At 44.9% G+C, this 26,558-nt stretch overlaps 1 protein-coding gene and 1 long non-coding RNA gene across 2 annotated transcripts; one reads left to right on the forward strand and one right to left on the reverse strand.

The window, feature by feature from the left end:
• The first annotated feature begins 777 nt into the window (after positions 1–777).
• LOC137307548 (uncharacterized) lies at positions 778–11,401 on the forward strand. Its single transcript, XR_010959147.1, has 3 exons — positions 778–801; positions 10,969–11,083; positions 11,333–11,401. It is a non-coding gene; the product is annotated as an uncharacterized lncRNA (long non-coding RNA).
• A 3,792-nt stretch (positions 11,402–15,193) lies between these two features.
• LOC137307555 (probable G-protein coupled receptor 139) lies at positions 15,194–26,210 on the reverse strand. The gene is made up of 2 exons (XM_067976868.1): positions 25,922–26,210; positions 15,194–16,092 (listed from the first exon to the last, which is right to left on the reverse strand). Exons 1-2 carry the CDS (start codon positions 26,208–26,210, stop codon positions 15,194–15,196), a joined length of 1,188 nt encoding a protein of 395 aa, XP_067832969.1.
• Positions 26,211–26,558: the final 348 nt, after the last annotated feature.

Consider the following 26,558-nt stretch of genomic DNA (forward strand, 5'->3'; position numbering starts at 1 on the left):
CTACTGGATCACCACTAAGAAGCCATTAGACTCCCTGATACCTTCTCATGAGCCATTACCCTCTCTGATTCCCAAGTGTGATGTAATTACACATGTGGGTCGACCTCTCAGTGTTAAGGATGAGATCTCGAGGTTGTTTGGTCCCATTCCTGAGAGGTGCCGCGTTCATCGAGAGGGAGCTGCCATCTACCCTTCTGTGTTCATCAAAGAGAAAAAGAACTTTGCCTGTACCGAATGTCAAAACAGCTCAGTTGGGAGACCATTAGAGTGAAGATTTCCAGGTCTTTGGTTCTATCTTGAGTTTCGGTGATTCTCTCTCTTGGGACAATCCAGAATGACGCGGCTTATTCTTAAAAGTAAAGCTGGACCATTCAGGAAGCACTTTATAACAGAAAGTGTCCTAGAAATCTGGAACTCTCTCCAACAAAAGGCTGAAGATGCCGGGAGACAATTCACATTTTCAAGACTGAGATCGATAGATCTTTCCCTGTCAGATTATTAAGGGATCTGTGTCAAAGGCGGGTAAATAGAGTTAATGGACAAATCACCCCCGATCTAATTAAATGGAGCAGCAGGTTCGAAGGGCTGAATGGTCTTCTCCTGTCCCTATGTTCCTAAAATTCTCAGCGCGGGGCTGGATGACATGTTTGATTATCAAGTTCTGACCAAGGGTCATTGACCTGAAACATTATCTCTGTTTCTTTCTCCACAGATGCTGCCTGACTTGCTGAGTATTTCCAGCATTTTCTGGTTTTAGTGCAGGAATTAGTTTGGTCAAGGGGACAGGACCCGATTCCAGAGGTAAGTGCCTCTCATCTTCACATTCTTCCCACCAGTGTAAGAGATGTGAGGAAAGTGATTGGGCTCTATTGGTGTCATCGATCAGTGTGTGGTATTTATATGATTTGATCAGGTTCGCGAAATGCCGAGGTTGCTCGTTCGAGTCACACAGTGTGCACCATCCACAGGATGCACTGCAGCAACTCGCCAAGGCTTCTTCAACAGCACCTCCCAAACCCGCGACCTCTACCACCTAGAAGGACAAGAGCAGCAGGCACATGGGAACAACACCACCTGCACGTTCCCCTCCAAGTCACACACCATCCCGACTTGGAAATATATCGCCGTTCCTTCATTGTCGCTGGGTCAAAATCCTGGAACTCCCTTCCTAACAGCACTGTGGGAGAACAGTCACCACACGGACTGCAGCGGTTCAAGAAGGCGGCTCACCACCACCTTCTCAAGGGCAATTAGGGATGGGCAATAAATGCCGGCCTTGCCAGCGACGCCCACATCCCGTGAACGAATAAAAAAAAACATGGAACAACTAATCCTGTTGCTTATTAACATTACGACCGGAATTGAAGGTACAATTGGTGTGTTCCAAAATGCATCTACTTCATCGTGTTGCCATGTCGTTCCTCCTGCCGACTGTGTTCCAAGAGCAGATGAGATGTTTAGAGCAGTGCTTTAGTGTTGCTTGTTTACAGCAGGGAGAATGCGGCTTTGGAGACACAAACTCTGAATTAGATCCATCTGCAAATGGTGTGATTCAAAATCATTCAAAGGTTGTGAGCTCTCGTCCTCACGTGGTTGAATTTTAGTGGTTCTGGTGGGATAATTTCCATTCTACACTTCAGGAGCTAGTTTTACAGGAGTAGAATTGCTGCAAGCGAGAATTCTCTCCCTGAAGCCCCAATGCTCGCACGGCAGCAGGCTGCATGTGTCCAGTTGGATACCTGTCTGAAAGGAGATGTAGTCTGGCATCTTGAACTCGGGTGGGACTGGAGCCTCTTGTCTAAGAGGAAGTGTAAGGGGCAGTTTCGTTTCCTCTAAAGATATGATTGACCGTGTTGCTGTTTTGCTTCAAAATTTCACTTCCCAACGCCAGAACCACGAAAATTCAACTACTTTAGGACGAGAGTTTACAACCTTTCAATGATTTTTTAAACATTACATTGGAAATCCAATGGGCTATCCATTGTGGCATAGAACCCGTTAAAAGGTATAGTCTATCACAGTACCCACAAGCTGCTAAGGAACTCCTGCCAAAGTAGAAGGAGTGTTTGGAAAGCTCAGTTGGAGCTCAAATCAGTTCTTGAGAAATCTCCGCAGTGAGAGTTTGTCCAATACAGGGTGCCGTCTCTCTCTCTCTCCCTTTCCCCCTCTCTTGCTCTCTCTCCCTTGCACTCTCACTCTCCTCCTTTATCTCAAGGGGATTGGACTACAATGGGGTGGAAATTATGTTCCAGCTGTACAGACCAGTGGAGAGACTCCATCTGAAATACTGCATTCAGTTCTGGGCACCGCGCCACAGGAAGGATATGTTAACCTCCAGGCTCGAGGGCCTGAATTCCCAACCCCTGCTCTTATGTTCCAATGAATGAAACAATAATTCAGGTATAGAGAACTTCTGTCCAAAGTACTGATTTCAGTATTTGACTGTCCTCAGTGTCCCAGCTCAGTGCAGTCCAGTCCAGACAAGCTGCTGGCACAAAGTGGCATTTTCTGTGAGACAAGAATGACTTGTTGAGGCAGTGAGAGCACCGAGTGCGGGTAGGCCTGCGCGTGAAATGGAAAGTGAGGTCAAATTCTACACAAGCTGCTGATGTCTCTGTTTCCATTTCCAAAACACACGCACGCACGGCCCAAATCGATGCATCTCCCGGGAAAGCTGCGAGGTGACGCAGGGTCGCCCTGGATCATGTGAAGCAATTGCCCACATACAAGGTTCTGCTCGTTTCACACAGGAACCTAAGAATTAGAAGCTGGAGAAGGCCATCCAGCCCCTCGAGCCTGCTCCACCATTCAACAAGATCATGACTGAACTTCTACCTCAACACCATGTTCATGCACTATCCCCATATCCCTTGATGTCTTTAATATCTAGAAATCTATCGATCTCTGTTTTGAATGTACTCAATGACTGAGCCTCCACAGCCCTCTAGGGTAGAGAATTCCAAAGATTCACCACCCTCTGAATGAAGAAATCTCTCCTCATCTCAGAACTAAATGGCCTACCCTTTATTCTGAAACCGTGACCCCTGGTTCGAGACTCCCCAGCCAGAGGAAGCATCCTCCCTGCATCTGACCTGTCGAGACCTGTAAGAATTTTTTAAGTTTCAAAGAGATCACCTCTCATTCTTCGAAACTCGAGAGAATACAGGCCTGGTCTACTCAATCTCTCCTCATACGACAATCCTGCCATCTCAGGAATCAGTCTGGTGAACCTTTGTTGCACTCGTTCGAGGGCAAGTATATCCTTTCTGAGGTAAGGAGACCAAAACTGTACACAATACTCCAGGTGCGATCTCAACAAGGCCCTATTTAAATACAATAAGGCATCTTTACTCCTGTACTCAAATCTTCTTGTATTAAAGGCCAACATGCTATTTGCCTTCCTAATTGCTTGCTGCACCTTCATGTTAGCTTTCAGTGACTCATGTACAAGGACACCCAGGTCACTTTAAGCATCATCGTTTCCCAATCTCTCACGATTTAAAAAATACTTTGTGTTTCTGTTTTTCGACCAAAGTGGATAACTTCACATTTTTCCACATTATATTCCATCTGCCTTGTTCTTCCCCACTTACTAAACCTGTCTATATCCCTTTGAAGCCTCTTTGCATCCTCCACACAATTCGCATCCCGACTTAGTTTTGTGTCATCAGCAAACTTGGAAATATTACATTTGGTTCCCTGATCCAAGTCATTGATATAGATTGTGAATAGCTGGAGCCCAAGCACCAATCCCTGCAGTACCCCACTAGTCACAGTCTGCCAACCTGACAAAGACCCGTTTATTCCTACTCTCTGGTTTCTGGCTGTTAATCAATTCTCAATCCATGCCAGTATATTACCCCCAATTCCATGTGCTCTAACTTTGTTCACTAACCTCCTGTGTGGGACCAGATCGGAAGCCTTCTGAGAATCCAAATACACCACATCCACTGGTCCCCCCTTATCTATTTCACGAGTTACATCCTCAAAGAACTCCAATAGGTTTGTCAAATATGATTTTCCTTTCACAAATCCATGTTGAGTCTGCCAAATCCTATTATTATTTTCTGAGTTTCCTGTTATCACATCCTTTATAATAGATTCGAGCATTTTTCCTACCACTGATGTCAGGTTAACAGGTCTGTTGTCCCCGTTTTCTCTCTTTCTCTTTTCTGAAATAGTGGGGTTACATTTGCGACCCTCCAATCTGCAGGAACAGTTCCAGAATTTCGAGAATTTTGGAAGATGACAACCAATGCATCCACTATCTCTGTAGCCACCTCTCAAAACCATGGGATATAGATCATCGGGTCCTTCGGATTCATTGACTTTCAGTCCATTTCACTCCTCCAGTCTTATTTTTTTTTTACTGATACTAATTTCTTTCAGTTCCTCATTCTCCCAGACCCTTGGTTCTCTACTATTTCTGGGAGGTTTTTTTTGTGTCTTCTTCCGTGAAGACAGACACAAAGTATTTGTTAATTTCACTGTCACTTCCTTATTCCCCATTATAAATTATCCCGTCTCTGTCGAAAAGAGACAGTTTTTTTTGCCTTTTTACCTGCCTATAGAAGCTTTTACAGTCCGTTTTTATGTTTCTCGCTCGTTTACTCTCATATTCTATTTTCCCTTTCTTTATCAATTTCTTGGTCCTGCTTTGCTGAATTCTATTATGCTCTAATCCACAGGCTTACCGCATTTTCTGGCAAATTTATATCCCTCTTCCTTTGATTTAATACGATCTTTAATTTCTCTTGTTAGCCACGGTTGGACCACTTTACCTCTTGGGTTTTTGTGCAGTAAAGGAATATATATTTGTTGCAAATTATGTATTCATTCTTTAAATGTGAACCATTGACTGTCTACCGTCATACCTTTTAATGTAGTTCCCCAATCAACCACAGAAAACTTGCACCTCATCCCTTCGTAGTTTCCGTTGTTTAAATTAAAGATCCTAGTTTCAGATACAACGACATCACTTTCAAACTTAATGAAGAATTCCATCATATTGTGGTTACTCTTCCCTAAGGGTTCCCTGACAAGATTATTAATTAACCCTTTCTCATTGCACAATACTAGTTGGTTCCTCAACATACTGATCTAGAAAACGATCTCGTATACATTGCAGGAATTCGTCCTCCACAGTATTACTGCTAATTTGGTTTGCCCAATCTATATTGGAGACTAAAGACCCCCACGATTTCTGCATTACTCTTGTTATATGCACTTCTAATTTCCTGCTTTATACCGTGCCCGACATTACCACTACTGTTTGCTGGCCGAGAAACAACTCCCACCAATGTTTTCTGCCCCTTGCTGTTTCTTAGCTCCACCCAAACTGATTCTATATCTCAACGTTCTGAGCCAAGATCCTTTCTCACTATTGTACTGATCTCATCCATTATTAACTGCGCTACCCCACCTCCTTTTTCCTTTTTGCCTGTCCTTCCTAAATGTCGAATATTTTTGAATAATCAGTTCCCAGCCTTGGTCACCCTGCAGCCACGTCTCCGTAATGGCAATTAGATCAAACCCATTTACTACTATTGGTGCTGTCAATACATTTACCTTGTTGCGAATGCTGCGTGCTTTCAGATAAAGTGCCTTTAATTTTTCCCTGTCAACATTTTTGTCCTATTTTGACCTGTAATCCAGTCACGTGGCTTCTCCTGTTTCTGATTCTTTCTCCCCTCCTGCTTCCTCTGCTTCCCCAACTGCCAAGTGAATTAGGTGCTCTAAGCAATCACAGCGAATTCCTGAAACCCATCCTGACATGGGGAGCAGGGAGAGAGAGAATGAAAGGTGCTGGGCATTGAGAGGTGATGGAATTTGAACATGCCGGATAAATAGACACAAAAGTCTCATCTCCCTCTTTCTTTCCTATGTGGAATATTTTAATGCTCAGGAGATGATTTCACTGCCACCCGTGCGCTTCTGCTTCTTTGGGTCAATTCTTGCATTTATTTACAGTGAAAATCTATTCCTGCCACTGAAGGATTGGGGATGTAAAAGACACGCGTCAAGGTTGGAAAATATTTCTATCGTCTTCATTGAGCTTTTATTTCTCAGTTACCTTCTGTCTTTATCTCTTGTTTTTGTCTCTCTCAGTGCCGGGTGACCATTTGATTTGATGCATTTGTCCTGAACTGATGCCTTTTCCACATCTCGAGGCGGTCAGACACGTTCTATCTGTCTGTTACTGCTGATGACCATTAATGGGGACAGGCCGCGAGTTCATCGTTTATCTGCAAAGCGGAGAAAGACAAATAAAAAGAAAGATCTGTTTCTCCACCACAAGGGCAAAGATGCAAAGGATGTTATTCAAAAAACTGTCCCCGTGACTTTGTGTTTGGATTTGTTTGCAAAGCTTGCATTTTAAAAGTTAAAAAATACCCGACACAAAGTGAACTTCTCACCAGCCCATAAAGGAATCAAACCCACAATCACAACATGTTCTAAGCAAGCAGGTTAACCAACCGTTACTAACATCTCATAGGAACATAGGAACAGGAGAAGGCCATTCAGCCCCTCGTGCCTGCTCCGCCATTTGATAAGATCATGGCTGATCTGTGATATCGCTCCTTATACCTGCCTTTGGCCCATATCCCTTAATACCTTTGGTTGCCAGAAAGCTATCTATCTCACATTTAAATTTTGCAATTGAGATAGTATCAATTGCCGTTTGTGGAAGAGAGTTCCAAACTTGTACCACCCTTTGTGTGTAGAAATGTTTTCTAATCTCGCTCCTGAAAGGTCTGGCTCTAATTTTTAGATTGTGCCCCCTACTCCTAGAATCCCCAACCAGCGGAAATAGTTTCTCTCTATCCACCCTATCCGTTCCCCTTAATATCTTATCAACTTCGATCAGATCACCCCTTAACCTTCTAAACTCGAGAAAACATAACCCCAATTTGTGTAATCTCTCCTCGTAACTTAACCCTTGAAGTCCGGGTATCATTCTAGTAAACCTACGCTGCACTCCCTCCAAGGCCAATATGTCCTTCCGAAGGTGCGATGCCCAGAACTGCTCACAGTACTCCAGGTGCGGTCTAACCAGGGTTGTGTATAGCTGCAGCATAATTCCTGCCCCCTTGTACTCAAGTCTTCCAGATATAAAGGCCAGCATTCCATTAGCCTTCTTGATTATTTTCTGGACTTGTTCATGACACTTCAATGATCTATGTGCCTGAACCCCTAAGTCCCTTTGGGCATCCACAGTTTTTAACTTTTTGCCATTTCGAAAGTACCATGTTCTATCCTTTTTTGATCCAAAGTGGATGACCTCACTTTTGTCTACATTGAATTCCATTTGCCACAATTTTGCCCATTCACCTAATCTATCAATATCCCTTTGTAATTTTATGTTTTCATCTACACTGCTTACAATGCCACCAATCTTTGTGTCATCGGCAAAATTAGATATGAGACCTTCTATGCCTTCATCTAAGTCGTTAATAAATATTGTGAATAATTGAGGCCCCAAGACAGATCCCTGCGGGACTCCACTAGTCACATCCTGCCAATGTGAATACTTACCCATTATCCCTACTCTCTGTCGCCTTTCGCTCAGCCAATTTCCTAACCAAGTCTGTACTTTTCCCTCGATTCCATGGGCTTCTATCTTAGCTAACAGTCTCTTATGTGGGACCTTATCAAATGCCTTCTGGAAGTCCATATAAATAACATCCATTGACATTCCCTTGTCCACTACTTTAGTCACTTCTTCAAAAAATTCAATCAGGTTTGTCAGGTATGACCTACCTTTCACAAATCCATGCTGGCACTCTCTGATTAACTGAAAATTCTCGGTGTTTAGTCACCCTATCCTTAATTATAGACTCCAGCATTTTCCCCACAACAGATGTTAGGCCAACTGGTCTATAATTCCCCAGTTTCCCTCTCTCTCCTTTCTTAAACCGATTCTGTATCACGTTAAATGTTTCTTTAAACATTTCCCACTGATCATCAGTCGTTTTACCCATTAACAGATTTGCCCAGTTTACTGTGGACAGTCTCTGTCTCATCCAATTGAAGTCGACCTTGCCCAAGTCTAGAATCTTAGCAGCTGATTCACTTTTTTCCCTTTCAAACACTACATTGAACTCGATCATGTTATGATCACTATTGGATAGATGTTCACGCATAGTTAAGCCGTTAACTAAATCTGGTTCATTACTCATTACTAAATCTAGTATGGCTTGCCCCCTTGATGCCTCTAGCACATAGTGCTATCGAAAACTATCCCGGACACGCTCAAGAAATTTGCTACCTTTCTGACAGTTGCTAGGCTGCTTTTCCCAATCTATGTGAAGGTTAAAGTCCCCCATTAAGACCACTATGCCTTTCTTACACGCTTGTCTAATCTCTGCATTTATACAATCTCGCACTTCAGAGCTGCTGCCAGGGCTCCTATGCACAATTCCCACTATAGTCTTCGATCCTTTCCTATTTCTCAATTCAACCCATAAGGTCTCTGTTGGCTGCTTACCTCTCGTTATATCCCCCTTTATCATTGAAGTGATTTCATCTCTAATCATTAAGGCTACTCCTCCCCCTCTTCCAGTTTCCCTATCTCTCCTGTAGACCTTATAACCTGGTATAATTAGTTCCCAATCCTGACCATCCTGCAGCCATGTCTCAGTAATAGCTATCATGTCATACCCTCCAATTTGAATTTGAACCTGCAGTTCATTTAATTTATTCCTTCTACTCCGTGCATTTGTATATAGAACTCTTAGTTGGGCCACACACCCTAGCCTGACCTTCAGCTTTGATGCTGAGTTAATCGCCTTATGCCTTCTAGTTTTTACTTTATCTGTCGTGCCTAAAGTACACTTTCTTTCCGCTGCTCTACGCTTTTCCCTCTCACTTGTTCTTGAACAACTGTTTGTACTATTTGTATTGTAAATTTCCCCTGGGTCTTCCCCTCTCTTGCTGCTCTCTACTTTACTCCCTTCTGACTCACCGCTCAGGTTCCCATCCCCCTGCTACTCGAGTTTAAACCTTCCCCAACAGCATGAGCAAACACCCCCGTGAGGACATTGGTCCCGGTCCTGCTCGGGTGTAACCCGTCCCGCTTGTACAGGTCCCACTTTCCCCAGAACCAGTCCCAATGTCCCAGGAATCTAAATCCCTCCCTCCTACACCATCCCTGCAGCCACGCATTCATCCTGTCTATTCTCCTGTTCCTATATTCACTCGCACGTGGCACCGGTAGTAATCCTGAGATCACTACCTTTGTTTTTGAATTTATCTCCTAACTCCTTAAATTCAACTTGCAGGACCTCATCCCTTTTTTTTAAACTATGTCGTTGGTACCAATATGGACCACGACTACTGGCTGTTCACCCTCCCCCTCCAGAATGCCCTGCAGCCGCTCCGTGATATCCTTGACCCGAGCACCAGGGAGGCAACATACCATCCTGGAGTCACATTTATGGCCGCAGAAACGCCTATCTGTTCCCCTTACAATTGAATCCCCTATCACTATTGCCCTGCCACTCTTCTTCCTCCCCTCCTGTGCAGCAGAGCCACCTGTGCTGCCCCGAACCTGGCTCTTGCTGCTTTCCCCTGATAAGCCATCTCCCCCAACAGCATTCAAAGCAGAATATATGTTTGAGAGGGAGATGGCCCCAAGGGACTCCTGCTTTACATGCCTAGTCCTTTTACTCTGCCTGGCGGTCACCCATTTCCTTTCTGCCTGCGTAATCTTTACCTGCGGTGTGACCACCTCATTGAACGTGCTGTCCACGATAGTCTCAGCATCGCGGATGCTCCACAGTGAATCTACCCGCAGCTCCAGCTCCGAAATACGGTTAGCCAATAGCTGCAGCTGGACACACTTCCTGCACACATGGTCGCCAGGGACACTGGTAGTGTCCATGACTTCCCACATAGTGCAGGAGGAGCGTATCACAGGTGCGAGCTCTGCTGCCATGACTTGCCTTAGACTCTCAGACTCTCCTCCCGTGTGTCGGTGAGTGTCCTGCAAGAGGTTTGGGTGCTCTGCCTGTCGTGATTGAATAGTTGACAGTGTGTGTGACCTGTGAGTTGTGGATGGGTGGCTTGCAGTAATGGTAATGTGTGAGGGTAAGAGGAAGCATCTGATTGAAGAGTTAGAATCATAGAATCATAGAAGTTTACAACATGGAAACAGGCCCTTCGGCCCAACATGTCCATGTCGCCCAGTTTATACCACGAAGCTAGTCCCAATTGCCTGCACTTGGCCCATATCCCTCTATACCCATCTTACCCATGTAACTGTCCAAATGCTATTTAAAATATAAAATTGTACCCACCTCTACTACTGCCTCAGACACTCACCACCCTTTGAGTGAAAAAATTGCCCCTCTGGACCCTTTTGTATCTCTCCCCTCTCACCTTAAATCTATGTCCCCTCGTTATAGACTCCCCTACCTTTGGGAAAAGATTTTGAGTACTGATTGAAAGAGTTTGTTGGTATGTGGGTGATGGGGGTGGAGTGCGTGGTGCAGTTGGTGGGATATGCCACTTGACAGTTGACCTCACTCACATTGACCACTCATGTCAAAGCATCGAACTTCTTCCTGCACTGTATCCATGTTCATGACACGCCTGGCATTGACTTCATCCCCTGCTGCCTCCCACTGCCTCGGGAGCACATGTCTGGAGGGCTTCTTGCCCCCCTGTGGATATAAGATGTCCCTCCTTCTGTCCACCTCTTGCACTAAGGTCTGTAGTGCATCAGCAGAGAGTCTTGGTGCGCACACTCTCACAGACCTGATTCCAACTCAGATTGGCAGATTGGTGAGGTGTGGCGTGCAGATTGGAGGATGTGGGATTTAGCAGTGCACAACTTTTATTCAATGTTTTAACATAACTCAAGGATTTGTAGACGTAAGGACGGGAGCTGCATCTGTGTTTTGTGTGTGAGATGTCTGATCTCTGTTCAGATTCCATGTGGACCCACATCTTATATTTTGCAAATAGGAGGTGCAGGCTGCCTTTAAGAGGTGTGAGCCACTCACGCAATATCTGGGACCCCCCCCTGCTTGTGAGAAGCCATGAAACTACGCAGCTCGGCCTGGCTGCTCACAGGAATCAGGTAAACCACCAGACAGCACCAATCTCATGTGCTGTCTGCATCGCAAAGACCGGGCACGGGTTAATCGCGCACCGCGACCTCCGCACCAGGATTCGGGGGTTATCGAGTTTAACCCCCCATGAGTTCAAATTTCACCAAGACAAGTCAGGAAAAATTTGATTTCCTAATTTGTGGGCAAGCTGGAAAAAAATGAGCATGATAGCTGCTAAATGGTTGTAAAAACCCAAATGGTTCACTCATGTCTTTCAGGGAAAGGAACCTCCGACCAACCCTGCATGATCAGGCCGACTCACGACTGGTCTAAACTATCTGGTGACCCTGAATGCTCTCTGATGTTGCCCAGCAATTGAGAAACAATCCCAGGAACATCACCACAAAGACTGCTGCAGTTCAAGAAGGCTGCCGACCACCATCTTCAGGCAATTAGGGATGGGTAATGAATATCCCAAATCTCCCACATCCTGAGAACAAATTTTTTAAAAGTCTTGGAAAGAGCCATTTGTTTATTAACTATTTTGGAGAAGGAGGCTGAACAAAGTATTTTCTGGGATCAGTAAAACTGTTGTACCTGAGAATTGACATCAGTTATGGGCCAGAAGACGGCATGAATTGGAACCAGATTTCCACTTTAGATTCTCAAGCCCCTTAATTTTCTGTCCAGCACAAAATATATCAGTAAATGATGACCTTAGGGTATAAATATCAAAGTGGTCTTTCTTCAGAAATTCGATGTTTAACCGTCTTCATACTGTCATTGTTTCTGTTCCACTCCTTCCCACTTTCCCAACGGAGCGTGTCTCATCGGAATTATTGGGAAGAGGATAAATTGACTTTAATACACACTGCTCTCCCCAGGGGGTGGGGGGAGAGTGTGGACTTTACTACTCACTGCTCTCCCCAGGGGGTGGGGGGAGAGTGTGGACTTTACTACTCACTTCTCTCCCCAGGGGGTGGGGGGAGAGTGTGGACTTTACTACTCACTGCTCTCCCCAGGGGGTGGGGGGAGAGTGTGGACTTTACTACTCACGGCTCTCCCCAGGGGGTGGGGGGAGAGAGTGGACTTTACTACTCACTGCTCTCCCCAGGGGAGGGGGGAGAGAGTGTGGACTTTATTACTCACTGCTCTCCCCAGGGGGTGGGGGGAGAGTGTGGACTTTATTACTCACTGCTCTCCCCAGGGGGTGGGGGGAGAGTGTGGACTTTACTACTCACTGCTCTCCCCAGGGGGTGGGGAGAGAGTGTGGACTTTATTACTCACTGCTCTCCCCAGGGGGTGGGGGCAGAGTGTGGACTTTACTACTCACTGCTCTCCCCAGGGGGTGGGGGCAGAGTGTGGACTTTACTACTCACTGCTCTCCCCAGGGGGTGGGGGGAGAGTGTGGACTTTACTACTCACTGCTCTCCCCAGGGGAGGGGGGAGAGAGTGTGGACTTTATTACTCACTGCTCTCCCCAGGGGGTGGGGGGAGAGTGTGGACTTTACTACTCACTGCTCTCCCCAGGGGGTGGGGGGAGAGTGTTGACTTTAATACTCACTGCTCTCCCCAGGGGTGTGTGTGGGGGAGAGAGTGTGGACTTTATTACTCACTGCTCTCCCCAGGGGGTGGGGGGAGAGTGTGGACTTTATTACTCACTGCTCTCCCCAGGGGTGTGTGTGGAGGGAGAGAGTGTGGACTTTATTACTCACTGCTCTCCCCAGGGGGTGGGGGGAGAGAGTGTGGACTTTATTACTCACTGATCTCCCCAGGGGTGTGTGGGGGGAGAGAGTGGACTTTACTACTCACTGCTCTCCCCAGGGGGTGGGGGGAGAGTGTGGACTTTACTACTCACTGCTCTCCCCAGGGGGTGGGGGGAGAGTGTGGACTTTACTACTCACGGCTCTCCCCAGGGGGTGGGGGGAGAGAGTGGACTTTACTACTCACTGCTCTCCCCAGGGGAGGGGGGAGAGAGTGTGGACTTTATTACTCACTGCTCTCCCCAGGGGGTGGGGGAGAGTGTGGACTTTATTACTCACTGCTCTCACCTGGGGGTGGGGGGAGAGTGTGGACTTTACTACTCACTGCTCTCCCCAGGGGGTGGGGGGAGAGTGTGGACTTTATTACTCACTGCTCTCCCCAGGGGGTGGGGGCAGAGTGTGGACTTTACTAATCACTGCTCTCCCCAGGGGGTGGGGGCAGAGTGTGGACTTTACTACTCACTGCTCTCCCCAGGGGGTGGGGGGAGAGTGTGGACTTTACTACTCACTGCTCTCCCCAGGGGAGGGGGGAGAGAGTGTGGACTTTACTAATCACTGCTCTCCCCAGGGGGTGGGGGCAGATTGTGGACTTTACTACTCACTGCTCTCCCCAGGGGGTGGGGGGAGAGTGTGGACTTTACTACTCACTGCTCTCCCCAGGGGAGGGGGGAGAGAGTGTGGACTTTATTACTCACTGCTCTCCCCAGTGGGTGGGGGGAGAGTGTGGACTTTACTACTCACTGCTCTCCCCAGGGGGTGGGGGGAGAGTGTGGACTTTACTACTCACTGCTCTCCCCAGGGGGTGGGGGGATAGTGTGGACTTTATTACTCACTGCTCTCTCCAGGGGTGTGTGGGGGGAGAGAGTGTGGACTTTAAAACTCACTGCTCTCCCCAGGGGGTGGGGGGAGAGTGTGGACTTTAATACTCACTGCTCTCCCCAGGGGTGTGTGTGGGGGAGAGAGTGTGGACTTTATTACTCACTGCTCTCCCCAGGGGGTGGGGGGAGAGTGTGGACTTTATTACTCACTGCTCTCCCCAGGGGTGTGTGTGGAGGGAGAGAGTGTGGACTTTATTACTCACTGCTCTCCCCAGGGGGTGGGGGGAGAGAGTGTGGACTTTATTACTCACTGATCTCCCCAGGGGTGTGTGGGGGGAGAGAGTGGACTTTATTACTCACTTCTCTCCCCAGGGGGTTCGGGGAGAGTGTGGACTTTATTACTCACTGCTCTCCCCAGGGGGTGGGGGGAGAGTGTGGACTTAATTACTCACTGCTCTCCCCAGGGGGTGGGGGGAGAGAGTGTGGACTTTATTACTCACTGATCTCCCCAGGGGTGTGTGGGGGAGAGAGTGTGGACTTTACTACTCACTGCTCTCCCCAGGGGTTGGGGGCAGAGTGTGGACTTTATTCCTCACTGCTCTCCCCAGGGGGTGGGGGGAGAGTGTGGACTTTATTACTCACTGCTCTCCCCAGGGGGTGGGGGGAGAGAGTGTGGACTTTACTACTCACTGCTCTCCCCAGGGGGTAGGGGGAGAGTGTGGACTTTACTACTCACTGCTCTCCCCAGGGGGTGAGGGGAGAGTGTGGACATTAAAACTCACTGCTCTCCCCAGGGGGTGAGGGGAGAGAGTGGACTTTATTACTCACTGCTTTCCCCAGGGGTGTGTGTGGGGGAGAGAGTGTGGACTTTATTACTCACTGCTCTCCCCAAAGGGTGGGGGGAGAGAGTGTGGACTTTATTACTCACTGCTCTCCCCAGGGGGTGGGGAGAGTGTGGACTTTATTACTCACTGCTCTCCCCAGGGGGTGGGGGGAGAGTGTGGACTTTACTACTCACTGCTCTCCCCAGGGGGTGGGGGGAGAGTGTGGACTTTAAAATTCACTGCTCTCCCCAGGGGTTGGGGAGAGAGTGTGGACTTTATTACTCACTGCTCTCCCCAGGGGTGTGTGGGGGGAGAGTGTGGACTTTATTACTCACTGCTCTCCCCAGGGGGTGGGGGGTGAGTGTGGACTTTACTACTCACTGCTCTCCCCAGGGGGTGGGGGGAGAGTGTGGACTTTACTCCTCACTGCTCTCCCCAGGGGGTGGGGGGAGAGTGTGGACTTGTATTTTTGTTTATTTTTTATCTTTTAAATTCTCCAATATGATGAAAGTATTGGTGCAATTAGTCGTGATATATAATTTTACAACTTGTACTTTCCTGATATATAATCTTTGACAGCACTGGAAATGAGTTGATAAATTCCCTCAGGTTATAAAGGTTTCAGTGATTGGAGAATACACAGTGTTTGCAGCACCGTGGCCTGGTGGAGAGAGAATCAGACACCGTATGACGCAGAACGGTCTCTGATCTGAGAAAGTCTTCAGATCTTCTCATTATTTAATGAATTTTATAATTACAGTAAAGGGATATTTCACCACATTCTTCAACTGCTCTCTGAATTTAGACTGTGTCACGGCATAAATACAAGTGTTTGTGCAGCAACTCATGAGCTGGAACATGAATCCCAGTTCCTGTATAAACCTGGGTAGAATTACAGAATAAAACCCCAACATCCACACCCGGTTCCATATAAAATACACCATAAACAGTGCCCAGAACAGTATAAAGTTCCCTGATATCACAAAGAGTAAAATTATGGATTTCCTTCGGCTCTCCATCTCTGGGTCTCTGGGACTCTGTCCACTGTTGTGACCCCGGAGTCTCCTGCGGGCTCTGCTGGCCACTAAAATGTATCTGACGGTGAAAGCATTGAGCAGCAGAATCAGAACAAATGGGATCCCCGGGGTGAGGATATAATGAAGGAATTCAATTATTGCCCAATTCGGTGAATCCATAACACTGGCTGTTACATAACAAAACCACGGTTCATTGTAAAGCACATACCATTCTGTGAACATAAAGTACCAGAAAATGTTCTTCAAACAGCCCAGCACACTCACTGTTCCCAGAACCACAGCCGCCGTTCTCTCGGTGCAATATTTAGTTTTCAGCTTCTGACAACAAATGGCCACAAATCGATCGAAGGTGAAAGTGACGGTGAACCAGACGGAACAGTCTGTGGCTGCGAAAAGCAGGACGGCGTGGATATTACACACGGGGATGGACCACAGGAAACGAAACTGACCCTGATAGACAATGGGAATCTGCCTGAGTATCAGATCGAAGATAACGACCAGTAGATCCGCCGCTGCCATCGCCACCAGGTAACGAGTGACACATTTGGAGAGACCGCACTTTCCCCGAGATAGGATAACTATCGTCAATAAGTTAACTGTAAGGAAGGGAAATAAACAGGGCAATTGTACATCAGGCTGGAACTGCCTGTAAATATTATTACCATCCCTGGATCAACAGTAAATATTAGCACCGTCTCTGGATCCCCTGTAAATATTATCACCCTCTCCGGATCCCCTGTAAATATTAGTAAACAATTTTACAACACCAAGTTATAGTCCAGCAATTTTATTTTAAATTCACAAGCTTTCGGAGATTTTCTCCTTCCTCAGGCAAATGTTTCAAGAGCTCCTTGAAGCCTACGCATTTATACATATTGAACAATACATGGTGTTTACAGACTGCCCCTGCAACTGCCCGTTGCCAAGGCAATCACCGTGTTCAGACAGAGAGGTGTCACCTGCAGAACCCCCGAATACACATTCAACAAAAAAACAAACAGGGAAAAAAAACAGAGAAAAAAAAACACAGAGAGAGGCAGAAACATCCGGAAGGCAGAGAGAGCCAGCAAATGACCCATTATATTAAAAACAGATAACATTTGTTCGCTGGTGGGGTAACGTGTAGCGTGACATGAATCCAAGATCCCGGTTGAGGCCGTCCTCATGGGTGCGGAACTTGGCTATCAATTTCTCATGGCCGTCCTCATGGGTGCGGAACTTGGCTATCAAGAAAATCTCCGAAAGCTTGTGAATTTAAAATAAAATTGCTGGACTATAACTTGGTGTTGTAAAATTGTTTACAATTGTCAACCCCAGTCCATCACCGGCATCTCCACATCATGTAAATATTAGCACCGCCTCTGGATCCCCTGTAAATATTAGCACCGTCTCTGGATCCCCTGTAAATATTATCACCCTCTCTGGATCCCCTGTAAATATTATCACCGTCTCTGGATCCCCTGTAAATATTAGCACCGCCTCTGGATCCCCTGTAAATATTAGCACCGCCTCTGGATCCCCTGTAAATATTATCACCGTCTCTGGATCCCCTGTAAATATTAGCACCCTCTCTGGATCCCCTGTAAATATTCGCACCGTCTCGGAATTCCCTGTAAGAATTATAGAATCATAGGTTACAGCACGGAAGGAGGCCATTCGGCCCATCGAGTCCATTCCGGCTCTATGCGCGAGTAATCCAGCTAGTCCCACTCCCCTGCCCTATCCCTGTGCTCCTGCATATTTTATCCTTTCAAGTACTTATCCAGTTCCCTTTTGAAGACCATGATTGAATCTGCCTCCACCAACCCCTCAGGCAGTACATTCCAGATCCTAACCACTCACTGTTTAAAAAATGTTTTCCTCATATCTCCTTTGGTTCTTTTGCCAATCACCTTAAATCTATGCCCTCTGGTTCTTGATTCTTCCGCCAATGGGAACAGTTTCTCTCTATCTATTCTGTCTGGACCCTTCATGATTTTGAATACCTCTATCAAATCTCCTCTCAACCTTCTCTGTTCCAAGGAGAACAATCCCAGCTTCTCCAGTCTATCCATGTAATTTAAGTCCCTCATCCCTGGAATCATTCTAGTAAATCTTTTCTGCACACTCTCTCAGTCCTTCACATCTTTCTTAAAGTGTGGTGTCCAGAACTGGACACAATACTCCAATTGTGGCCGAACCAGTGTTTCATGAAGGTTCATCATGACTTCTTTGCTTTTGTACTCTATGCCTCTGTTCATAAAGCCCAGGATCCTGTATGCTTTTTTAACCACTTTCTCAACCTTCCCTGCCACCTTCAATGATTTGTGCACATATATCCCCAGATCTCTCTGTTCCTGTACCCCTTTTAGAATTGTGCCCTCTAGTTTTTATTGCCTCTCCTCATTATTCCTACTGAAATGCATCACCTCGCATTTTTCTGCGTTAAACTTCATCTGCCATGTGTCCGCCCATGCCACCACCCTGTTTCTATCCTCTTGAAGTCTATCACTATCCTTCTCACTGTTCACTACCCTTCCAAGTTTTCTGTCATCTGCAAATTTTGAAATTGTGCCCTGTACATCCAAATCCAAGTCATTAATATATATCAAGAAAAGCAGTGGTCCCAGCACTGGATCCCCTGTAAATATTAGTACACTTTCTGGATCCCCTGCAAATATTAGTAACATCTCTGGACCCCTGTAAATATTACTACCGTCAATGAAGCCCCTGAAAATATTAGTTCCATCACTGGATCCCCTGTAAATATTAGTAATATCTCTGGATCTGTTGTATATTATCGCACTCTCTGGATCCCCTGTAAATATGTGCAATATCTCTGGATCCCCTGTATATTATCACCATCTCTGGATCCCCTGTATATTATCACCATTTCTGGATCCCCTGTATATTATTACCATCTCTGGATCCCCTGTATATTATCACCATTTCCAGATCCCCTGTATAGTATCACTGTCTCTGGATCCACTGTATATTATCACTGTCTCTGGATGCTCTGTATATTGTCACCATCTCCTGATCCCGTGTAAATATTTGTCCCATCTCCGGATCACCTTTTAATATCTGTACCAACTCTGGATCCCTTATGTATTATCACCATCTCTGGATTCCCCCTAAATATTGGTACAGTCTCTCGATCCCCTGTAAATATTAGTACAGTCTCTTGATTCCCTGTAAATATTAGTACAGTCTCTCGATCCCCTGTAAATATTAGTACAGTCTCTCGATCCCCTGTAAATATTAGTACAGTCTCTCGATCCCCTGTAAATATTAGTACCGTCCCTGGATCCCGTGTAAATATTAGTACCGTCCCTGGATCACCCTGTAAATATTACAATCATCACTGGATCCCCTTTAAATATTAGCACTGTCACTGGAACCCACTGAAAATATTAGTACCTTCTTTGGATCCCCTATAAATGTTAGTACTGTCTCTGGACCGCTGTAAATATTAGCACTGTCCCTGGATCCGCTGTATATTATCACAGTCTCTGGATCCCCTGTATATTATCACTGTCTCTGGATCCCCTGTATATTATCACCGTCTCTGTATCCGCTGTATGTTATCACCATCTCTGGATCCCCTGTATATTATCACCGTCTCTGCATCCACTGTATATTACCACCATTCCTGTATCTGCTGTATTTTATCACTGTCTCTGCATCCACTGTATATTATCACCGTCTCTGTATCCAATGTATATTACCACCATTCCTGTATCTGCTGTATATTATCACTGTCTCTGAATCCACTGTATATTATCACCGTCTCTGTATTCACTGTATATTACCACCATTCCTGTATCTGCTGTATATTATCACTGTCTCTGCATCCACTGTATATTATCACCGTCTCTGTATCCACTGTATATTATCACCATTCCTGTATCTGCTGTATATTATCACCATCTCTGCATCCTCTGTATATTATCACCGTCTCTGTATTCACTGTATATTACCACCATTCCTGTATCTGCTGTATATTATCACTGTCTCTGCATCCACTGTATATTATCACCGTCTCTGTATCCACTGTATATTATCACCATTCCTGTATCTGCTGTATATTATCACCATCTCTGCATCCTCTGTATATTATCACCGTCTCTGTATCCACTGTATATTAGCACCATTCCTGTATCTGCTGTATTTTATCACTGTCTCTGCATCCACTGTATATTATACCATCCCTGTATCCACTGTATTTTATCACTGTCTCTGCATCCCCTGTATATTATCACGGTCTCTGCATCCAGTATATATTGTCAATGTCTCTGGATCCCCTGTATATTATCACCGTCTCTGCATCCACTGTATATTATCACCATCTCTGCATTCCCTGTATATTATCACCGTCTCTGCATCCACTGTATATTATCACTGTCTCTGTATCCACTGTATTTTATCACCGTCTCTTGATCCCCTGTATATTATCAACGTCTCTGCATCCACTGTATATCATCACTGTCTCTGTATCCACTGTATTTTATCACTGTCTCTGCATCCACTGTATATTATCACTGTCTCTGCATCCACTGGATATTATCACCGTCTCTGCATCCCCTGCATATTATCACCGTCTCTGGATCCCCTGTATATTATCATCTTCTTTGACCCCTTGTATATTATGACTATCTCTGGATCCCCTTCGTATTATCACCCTCTCTGGAATCCCTGTATATTATCACCTTCTCTTGATCTGCTGTAAGTTATCACTGTCTCAGCCCCACTGTATATTATCACCGTCTCTGCATCCACTGTATATTATCACCGTCTCTGCATCCACTATATATTATCACCGTATCTGCATCCACTGTATATTATCCCCGTCTCTGCAACCCCTGTATATTATCATCGTCTCTGGAGCTGTATATTGTCACAATCTCTGGATCCCCTGTATGTTATGACCGTCTCTGAATCCCCTGTATATTATTACCATCTCTGCACCCACTGTATATTATCATCGTCTCTGGATGCTCTGTATGTATTCACCGCCTCTGGATCCCCTGTATATTATCACCATCTCTGTATCCCTTGTATATTATCACCACTCCAGATCCCCTGTATATTATCGGCAACTCTGCATCCAATGTATATTATCACCCTCTCTGCATCCACTGTATATTATCACCGTTTGTGCATCCACTGTATATTTTCACCCTCTCTGCATCCACTGTATATTATCACTGTCTCTGCATCCAGTGTATATTATCACTGTTTCTGCATCCACTGTATATTTTCACCCTCTCTGCATCCACTGTATATTATCACTGTCTCTGCATCCACTGTATATTATCACTGTCTCTGCATCCTCTGTATATTATCACTGTCTCTGCATCCACTGTATATTATCACTGTCTCTGCATCCACTGTATATTATCACTGTCTCTGCATCCACTGTATATTATCACCGTCTCTGCATCCTCTGTATATTATCACTGTCTCTGCATCCACTGTATATTATCACTGTCTCTGCATCCTCTGTATATTATCACCGTCTCTGCATCCTCTGTATATTATCACTGTCTCTGCATCCACTGTATATTATCACCGTCTCTGCATCCACTGTATATTATCACTGTCTCTGCATCCTCTGTATATTATCACTGTCTCTGCATCCTCTGTATATTATCACCGTCTCTGCATCCACTGTATATTATCATCGTCTCTGCATCCTCTGTATATTATCACTGTTTCTGCATCCACTGTATATTTTCACCCTCTCTGCATCCACTGTATATTTTCACCGTCTCTGCATCCTCTGTATATTATCACTGTTTCTGCATCCACTGTATATTTTCACCCTCTCTGTATCCACTGTATATTTTCACCCTGTCTGCATCCACTGTATATTTTCACCGTCTCTGCATCCTCTGTATATTATCACCGTCTCTGCATCCACTGTATATTATCACCGTCTCTGCATCCTCTGTATATTATCACTGTTTCTGCATCCACTGTATATTTTCACCCTCTCTGCATCCACTGTATATTTTCACCGTCTCTGCATCGTCTGTATATTATCACTGTTTCTGCATCCACTGTATATTTTCACCCTCTCTGCATCCACTGTATATTTTCACCCTCTCTGCATCCACTGTATATTATCACTGTCTCTGCATCCACTGTATATTATCACTGTCTCTGCATCCTCTGTATATTATCACCGTCTCTGCATCCACTGTATATTATCACTGTCTCTGCATCCACTCTATATTATCACCGTCTCTGCATCCACTGTATATTATCACCGTCTCTGCATCCTCTGTATATTATCACCGTCTCTGCATCCTCTGTATATTATCACTGTCTCTGCATCCACTGTATATTATCACTGTCTCTGCATCCACTGTATATTATCACCATCTCTGTATCCACTGTATATTATCACTGTCTCTGCATCCACTGTATATTATTACTGTCTCTGCATCCACTGTATATTATCACCGTCACTGCATCCCCTGTATATTATCACTGTGTCTGCATCCACTGTATATTATCACAGTCTCTGACCCCCTGTATATTATGACTATCTCTGGATCCCCTTCATATTATCACCCTCTCTGGAATCCCTGTATATTATCACATTCTCTTTGTCTGCTGTAAGTTATCACTGTCTCGGCCCCACTGTATATTATCACCGTATCTGCATCCACTGTATATTATCACCGTCTCTGCAACCCCTGTGTATTATCATCATCTTTGGAGCTGTATATTGTCACAATCTCTGGATCCCCTGTATGTTATGACCGTCTCTGAATCCCCTGTATATTATTATCATCTCTGCATCCACTGCATATTATCATCGTCTCTAGATCCCCTGTATATTATCACCATCTCTGTATCCCTTGTATATTATCACCACCTCCGGATCCCCTGTATATTATCGGCAACTCTGCATCCAGTGTATATTATCACCCTCTCTGCATCCACTGTATATTATCACCGTCTCTGGATCTGCTGTATATTTCCACCATTCCTGTATCTGCAGTATTTTATCACCGTCTCTGCATCCCCTGTATATTATCACGGTCTCTGCATCCAGTATATATTGTCACCGTCTCTGGATCCTCTGTATATTATCACCGTCTCTGGATCCACTGTACATTATCACCGTCTCTGGATCCCCTGTATATTATCACCGTCTCTGCATCCACTGTATATTATCACCGTCTCTGCATCCACTGTATATTATCTCCGTCTCTGCATCCACTGTATATTATCACTGTCTCTGTAGCCACTGTATTTTATCACTGTCTCTGCATCCACTGTATATTATTACTGTTTCTGCATCCACTATATATTATCACCGTCTCTGCATCCACTGTATATTATCACGGTCTCTGGATCCCCTGTATATTATCACAGTCTCTGACCCCCTGTATATTATGACTATCTCTGGATGCCCTTCATATTATCACCCTCTCTGGAATCCCTGTATATTATCACCTTCTCTTGATCTGCTGTAGGTTATCACTGTCTCGGCCCCACTGTATATTATCACTGTCTCTGCATCCATTGTATATTATCACCGTATCTGCATCCACTGTATATTATCACCGTTTCTGCATCCACTGTATATTATCACCGTATCTGCATCCACTGTATATTATCACTGTCTCGGCCCCACTGTATATTATCACCGTCTCTGCAACCACTGTATATTATCGTCGTATCTGCATCCACTGTATATTATCCCAGTCTCTGCAACCCCTGTATATTATCATCATCTCTGGAGCTGTATATTGTCACAATCTCTGGATCCCCTGTATATTATGACCGTCTCTGAATGCCCTGTATATTATTACCATCTCTGCATCCACTGTATATATTCACCGCCTCTGGATCCCCTGTATATTATCACCATCTCTGTATCCCTTGTATATTATTACCATCTCTGCATCCACTGTATATTATCACCGTCTCTGCAACCCCTGCATATTATCTCCACCTCCAGATCTCTTGTATATTATCACTGTTTCTGCATCCACTGTATATTATCACCGTCTCTGCATCCACTGTATATTATCACGGTCTGTGCATCCCCTGTATATTATCACCGTCTCTGGATCCGCTGTATATTATCACCATTCCTGTATCTGCTGTATATTATCACCATCTCTGCATCCTCTGTATATTATCACCGTCTCTGTATCCACTGTATGTTACCACCATTCCTGTATCTGCTGTATTTTATCAACGTCTCAGCATCCACTGTATATTATCACCATCCCTGTATCCACTGTATTTTATCACTGTCTCTGCATCCCCTGTATATTATCACGGTCTCTGCATCCAGTATATGTTGTCACCGTCTCTGGATCCCCTGTATATTATCACTGTCTCTGTATCCACTGTATTTTATCACTGTCTCTGCATCCACTGTATATTATCACTGTCTCTGCATCCACTGTATATTATCACCGTCTCTGCATCCCCTGTATATTATCACCGTCTCTGCACCCCCTGTATATTATCACCGTCTCTGCACCCCCTGTATATTATCACCGTCTCTGCATCCCCTGTATATTATCACCGTCTCTGCATCCCCTGTATATTATCACCGTCTCTGCATCCCCTGTATATTATCACCGTCTCTGCATCCCCTGTATATTATCACCGTCTCTGCACCCCCTGTATATTATCACTGTCTCTGCATCCACTGTATATTATCACCATCTCTGGATCCCCTGTATATTATCATCTTCTTTGACCCCTTGTATATTATGACTGTCTCTGGATCCCCTTCATATTATCACCCTCTCTGGAATCCCTGTATATTATCACCTTCTCTTGCTCTGCTGTAAGTTAACACTGTCTCAGCCCCACTGTATATTATCACCGTTTCTGCATCCACTGTATATTATCACCGTATCTGCATTCACTGTATATTATCACTGTATCTGCATCCACTGTATATTATCACCGTTTCTGCATCCACTGTATATTATCACCGTATCTGCATCCACTGTATATTATCACCGTCTCTGCAACCCCTGTATATTATCATCAGCTCTGGAGCTGTATATTGTCACAATCTCTGGATCCTCTGTATATTATGACCGTCTCTGAATCCCCTGTATATTATTACCATCTCTGCATCCACTGTATATTATCATCGTCTCTGCATCCCCTGTATATTATCACTGCCTCTGGATCCCCTGTATATTATCACCCTCTCTGCATCCACTGTATATTATCACCGTCTCTGCAACCACTGTATATTATCACCACCTCCGGATCCCCTGTATATTAACGGCAACTCTGCATCCAGTGTATATTATCACCCTCTCTGCATCCACTGTATATTATCACCCTCTCTGCATCCTCTGTATTTTATCATGGTCTCTGCATCCACTGTATATTATCACCGTCTCTGCATCCACTGTATATTATCACCGTCTCTGCATCCACTGTATATTATCACCGTCTCTGCATCCACTGTATATTATCACCCTCTCTGCATCCACTGTATATTATCACCGTCTCTGCATCCACTGTATATTATCACTGTCACTGGATCCCCTGTATATTATCACTGTCTCTGCATCCACTGTATATTATCACCACCTCTGGATCCCCTGTATATTATCATCGTCTCTGGATCCGCTGTCTATTATCACAGTCTCTGGATCCCCTGTATATTATCACAGTCTCTGGATCCCCTGTATATTATCACAGTCTCTGGATCCCCTGTATATTATCACAGTCTCTGGATCCCCTGTATATTATCACTGTCTCTGGATCCCCTCGATATTATGACCATCTCTGAATCCCTTGTATATTATCACAGTCTCTGGATCCCCTGTATATTATCACAGTCTCTGGATCCCCTGTATATTATGACCATCTCTGGATCCCCTGTATATTATGACTATCTCTGGATCCCGTGTATATTATCACTGTTTCTGGATCCCCTGTATATTATGACCATCTCTGGATCCCTTGTATATTATCACAGTCTCTGGATCACCTGTACATTATCACCATCTCTGGATCCCCTGTATATTGTTACTGTCTCTGGATCCCCCGTATATTATCACTGTCTCTGGATCCCCTGTATATTATCACTGTCTCTGCATCCTCTGTATTTTAGTATCGTGTCTGGACCCCATTCCAATACTGACACACCCCAGTGACCCTGTAAAACAGGTGCATGCTAAGGGACCCTGAAGTACAGCCTCACTTTCAGGGTCCTATTGTGAATTAAATCTCACACCCAGAAAGTCCCCGTATATATATCTCTCATCACTGATCCCACTCCCCCATCAATGTATCTCCCAGCCCGGGTACCCCTTTTAATTTTTGAGCTGGATATAGAGACTTACCATCAAATCAAACAGCAGCGAGTGCTGGACAGGGAACAAGAACAATTATGCAGTGAAACATGTTTTATCGAATTAATAGCTGGATATAGAGACTTACCAGAAACACCAATAGCAGCGAGCAGAGGATAGTAAATTACTTGTATACCCAAAAGCACAACATTTATCCGATCCTCGAATGAGACAAAATCATAATTTACGTAGAGATATTGCAACATCCAGAATGGACTGTTCCAATCTATTGTTCTCAGATTCCGACCCATTGTTGTAACATTCCAATCTATTGTTCTCAGATTCCGACCCATTGTTGTAACATTCCAATCTATTGTTCTCAGATTCCGACCCATTGTTGTAACATTCCAATCTATTGTTCTCAGATTCCGACCCATTGTTGGAACATTCCAATCTATTGTTCTCAGATTCCGATCTATTCTTTCCCTCTCTGTGGAGCCGCTGATCCCTGTTAGTGCCGGGGGTGATGCTCCCACTGACACTATGGGATAACACGTTGAAAGTAGTCGCTTATAAATAACAGAGAGAAACACTCCAGTGACACAATTAGGGCCAATGGAGACTGACATTAATTACAGTCACTGAACAAACAGATTCTGTTTACAACTTTCAATCCAACAACTTTTTTAGCACCACATATATTTAACCAAATATTATACAGATGGAAAACCCAAAGCCCAATATATTATTTTAATAAATATTTGGAACAACAGGAACTATGAGCC

This window comes from Heptranchias perlo, chromosome 3, assembly GCF_035084215.1.
Source record: "Heptranchias perlo isolate sHepPer1 chromosome 3, sHepPer1.hap1, whole genome shotgun sequence".
Classification (NCBI taxonomy): Eukaryota; Metazoa; Chordata; class Chondrichthyes; order Hexanchiformes; family Hexanchidae; genus Heptranchias; species Heptranchias perlo.

Bases quoted from the DNA above. Each gene is read 5' to 3' on its own strand.
- LOC137307555 (XM_067976868.1), bottom strand. From the start codon at position 26,210: ATGGGTCGGAATCTGAGAACAATAGATTGGAATGTTACAACAATGGGT. The intron at 16,093-25,921 runs GTAAGTCTCTAT...CCTTCCTTACAG, and splicing joins CGCTGCTATTGGTGTTTCTG to TTAACTTATTGACGATAGTT.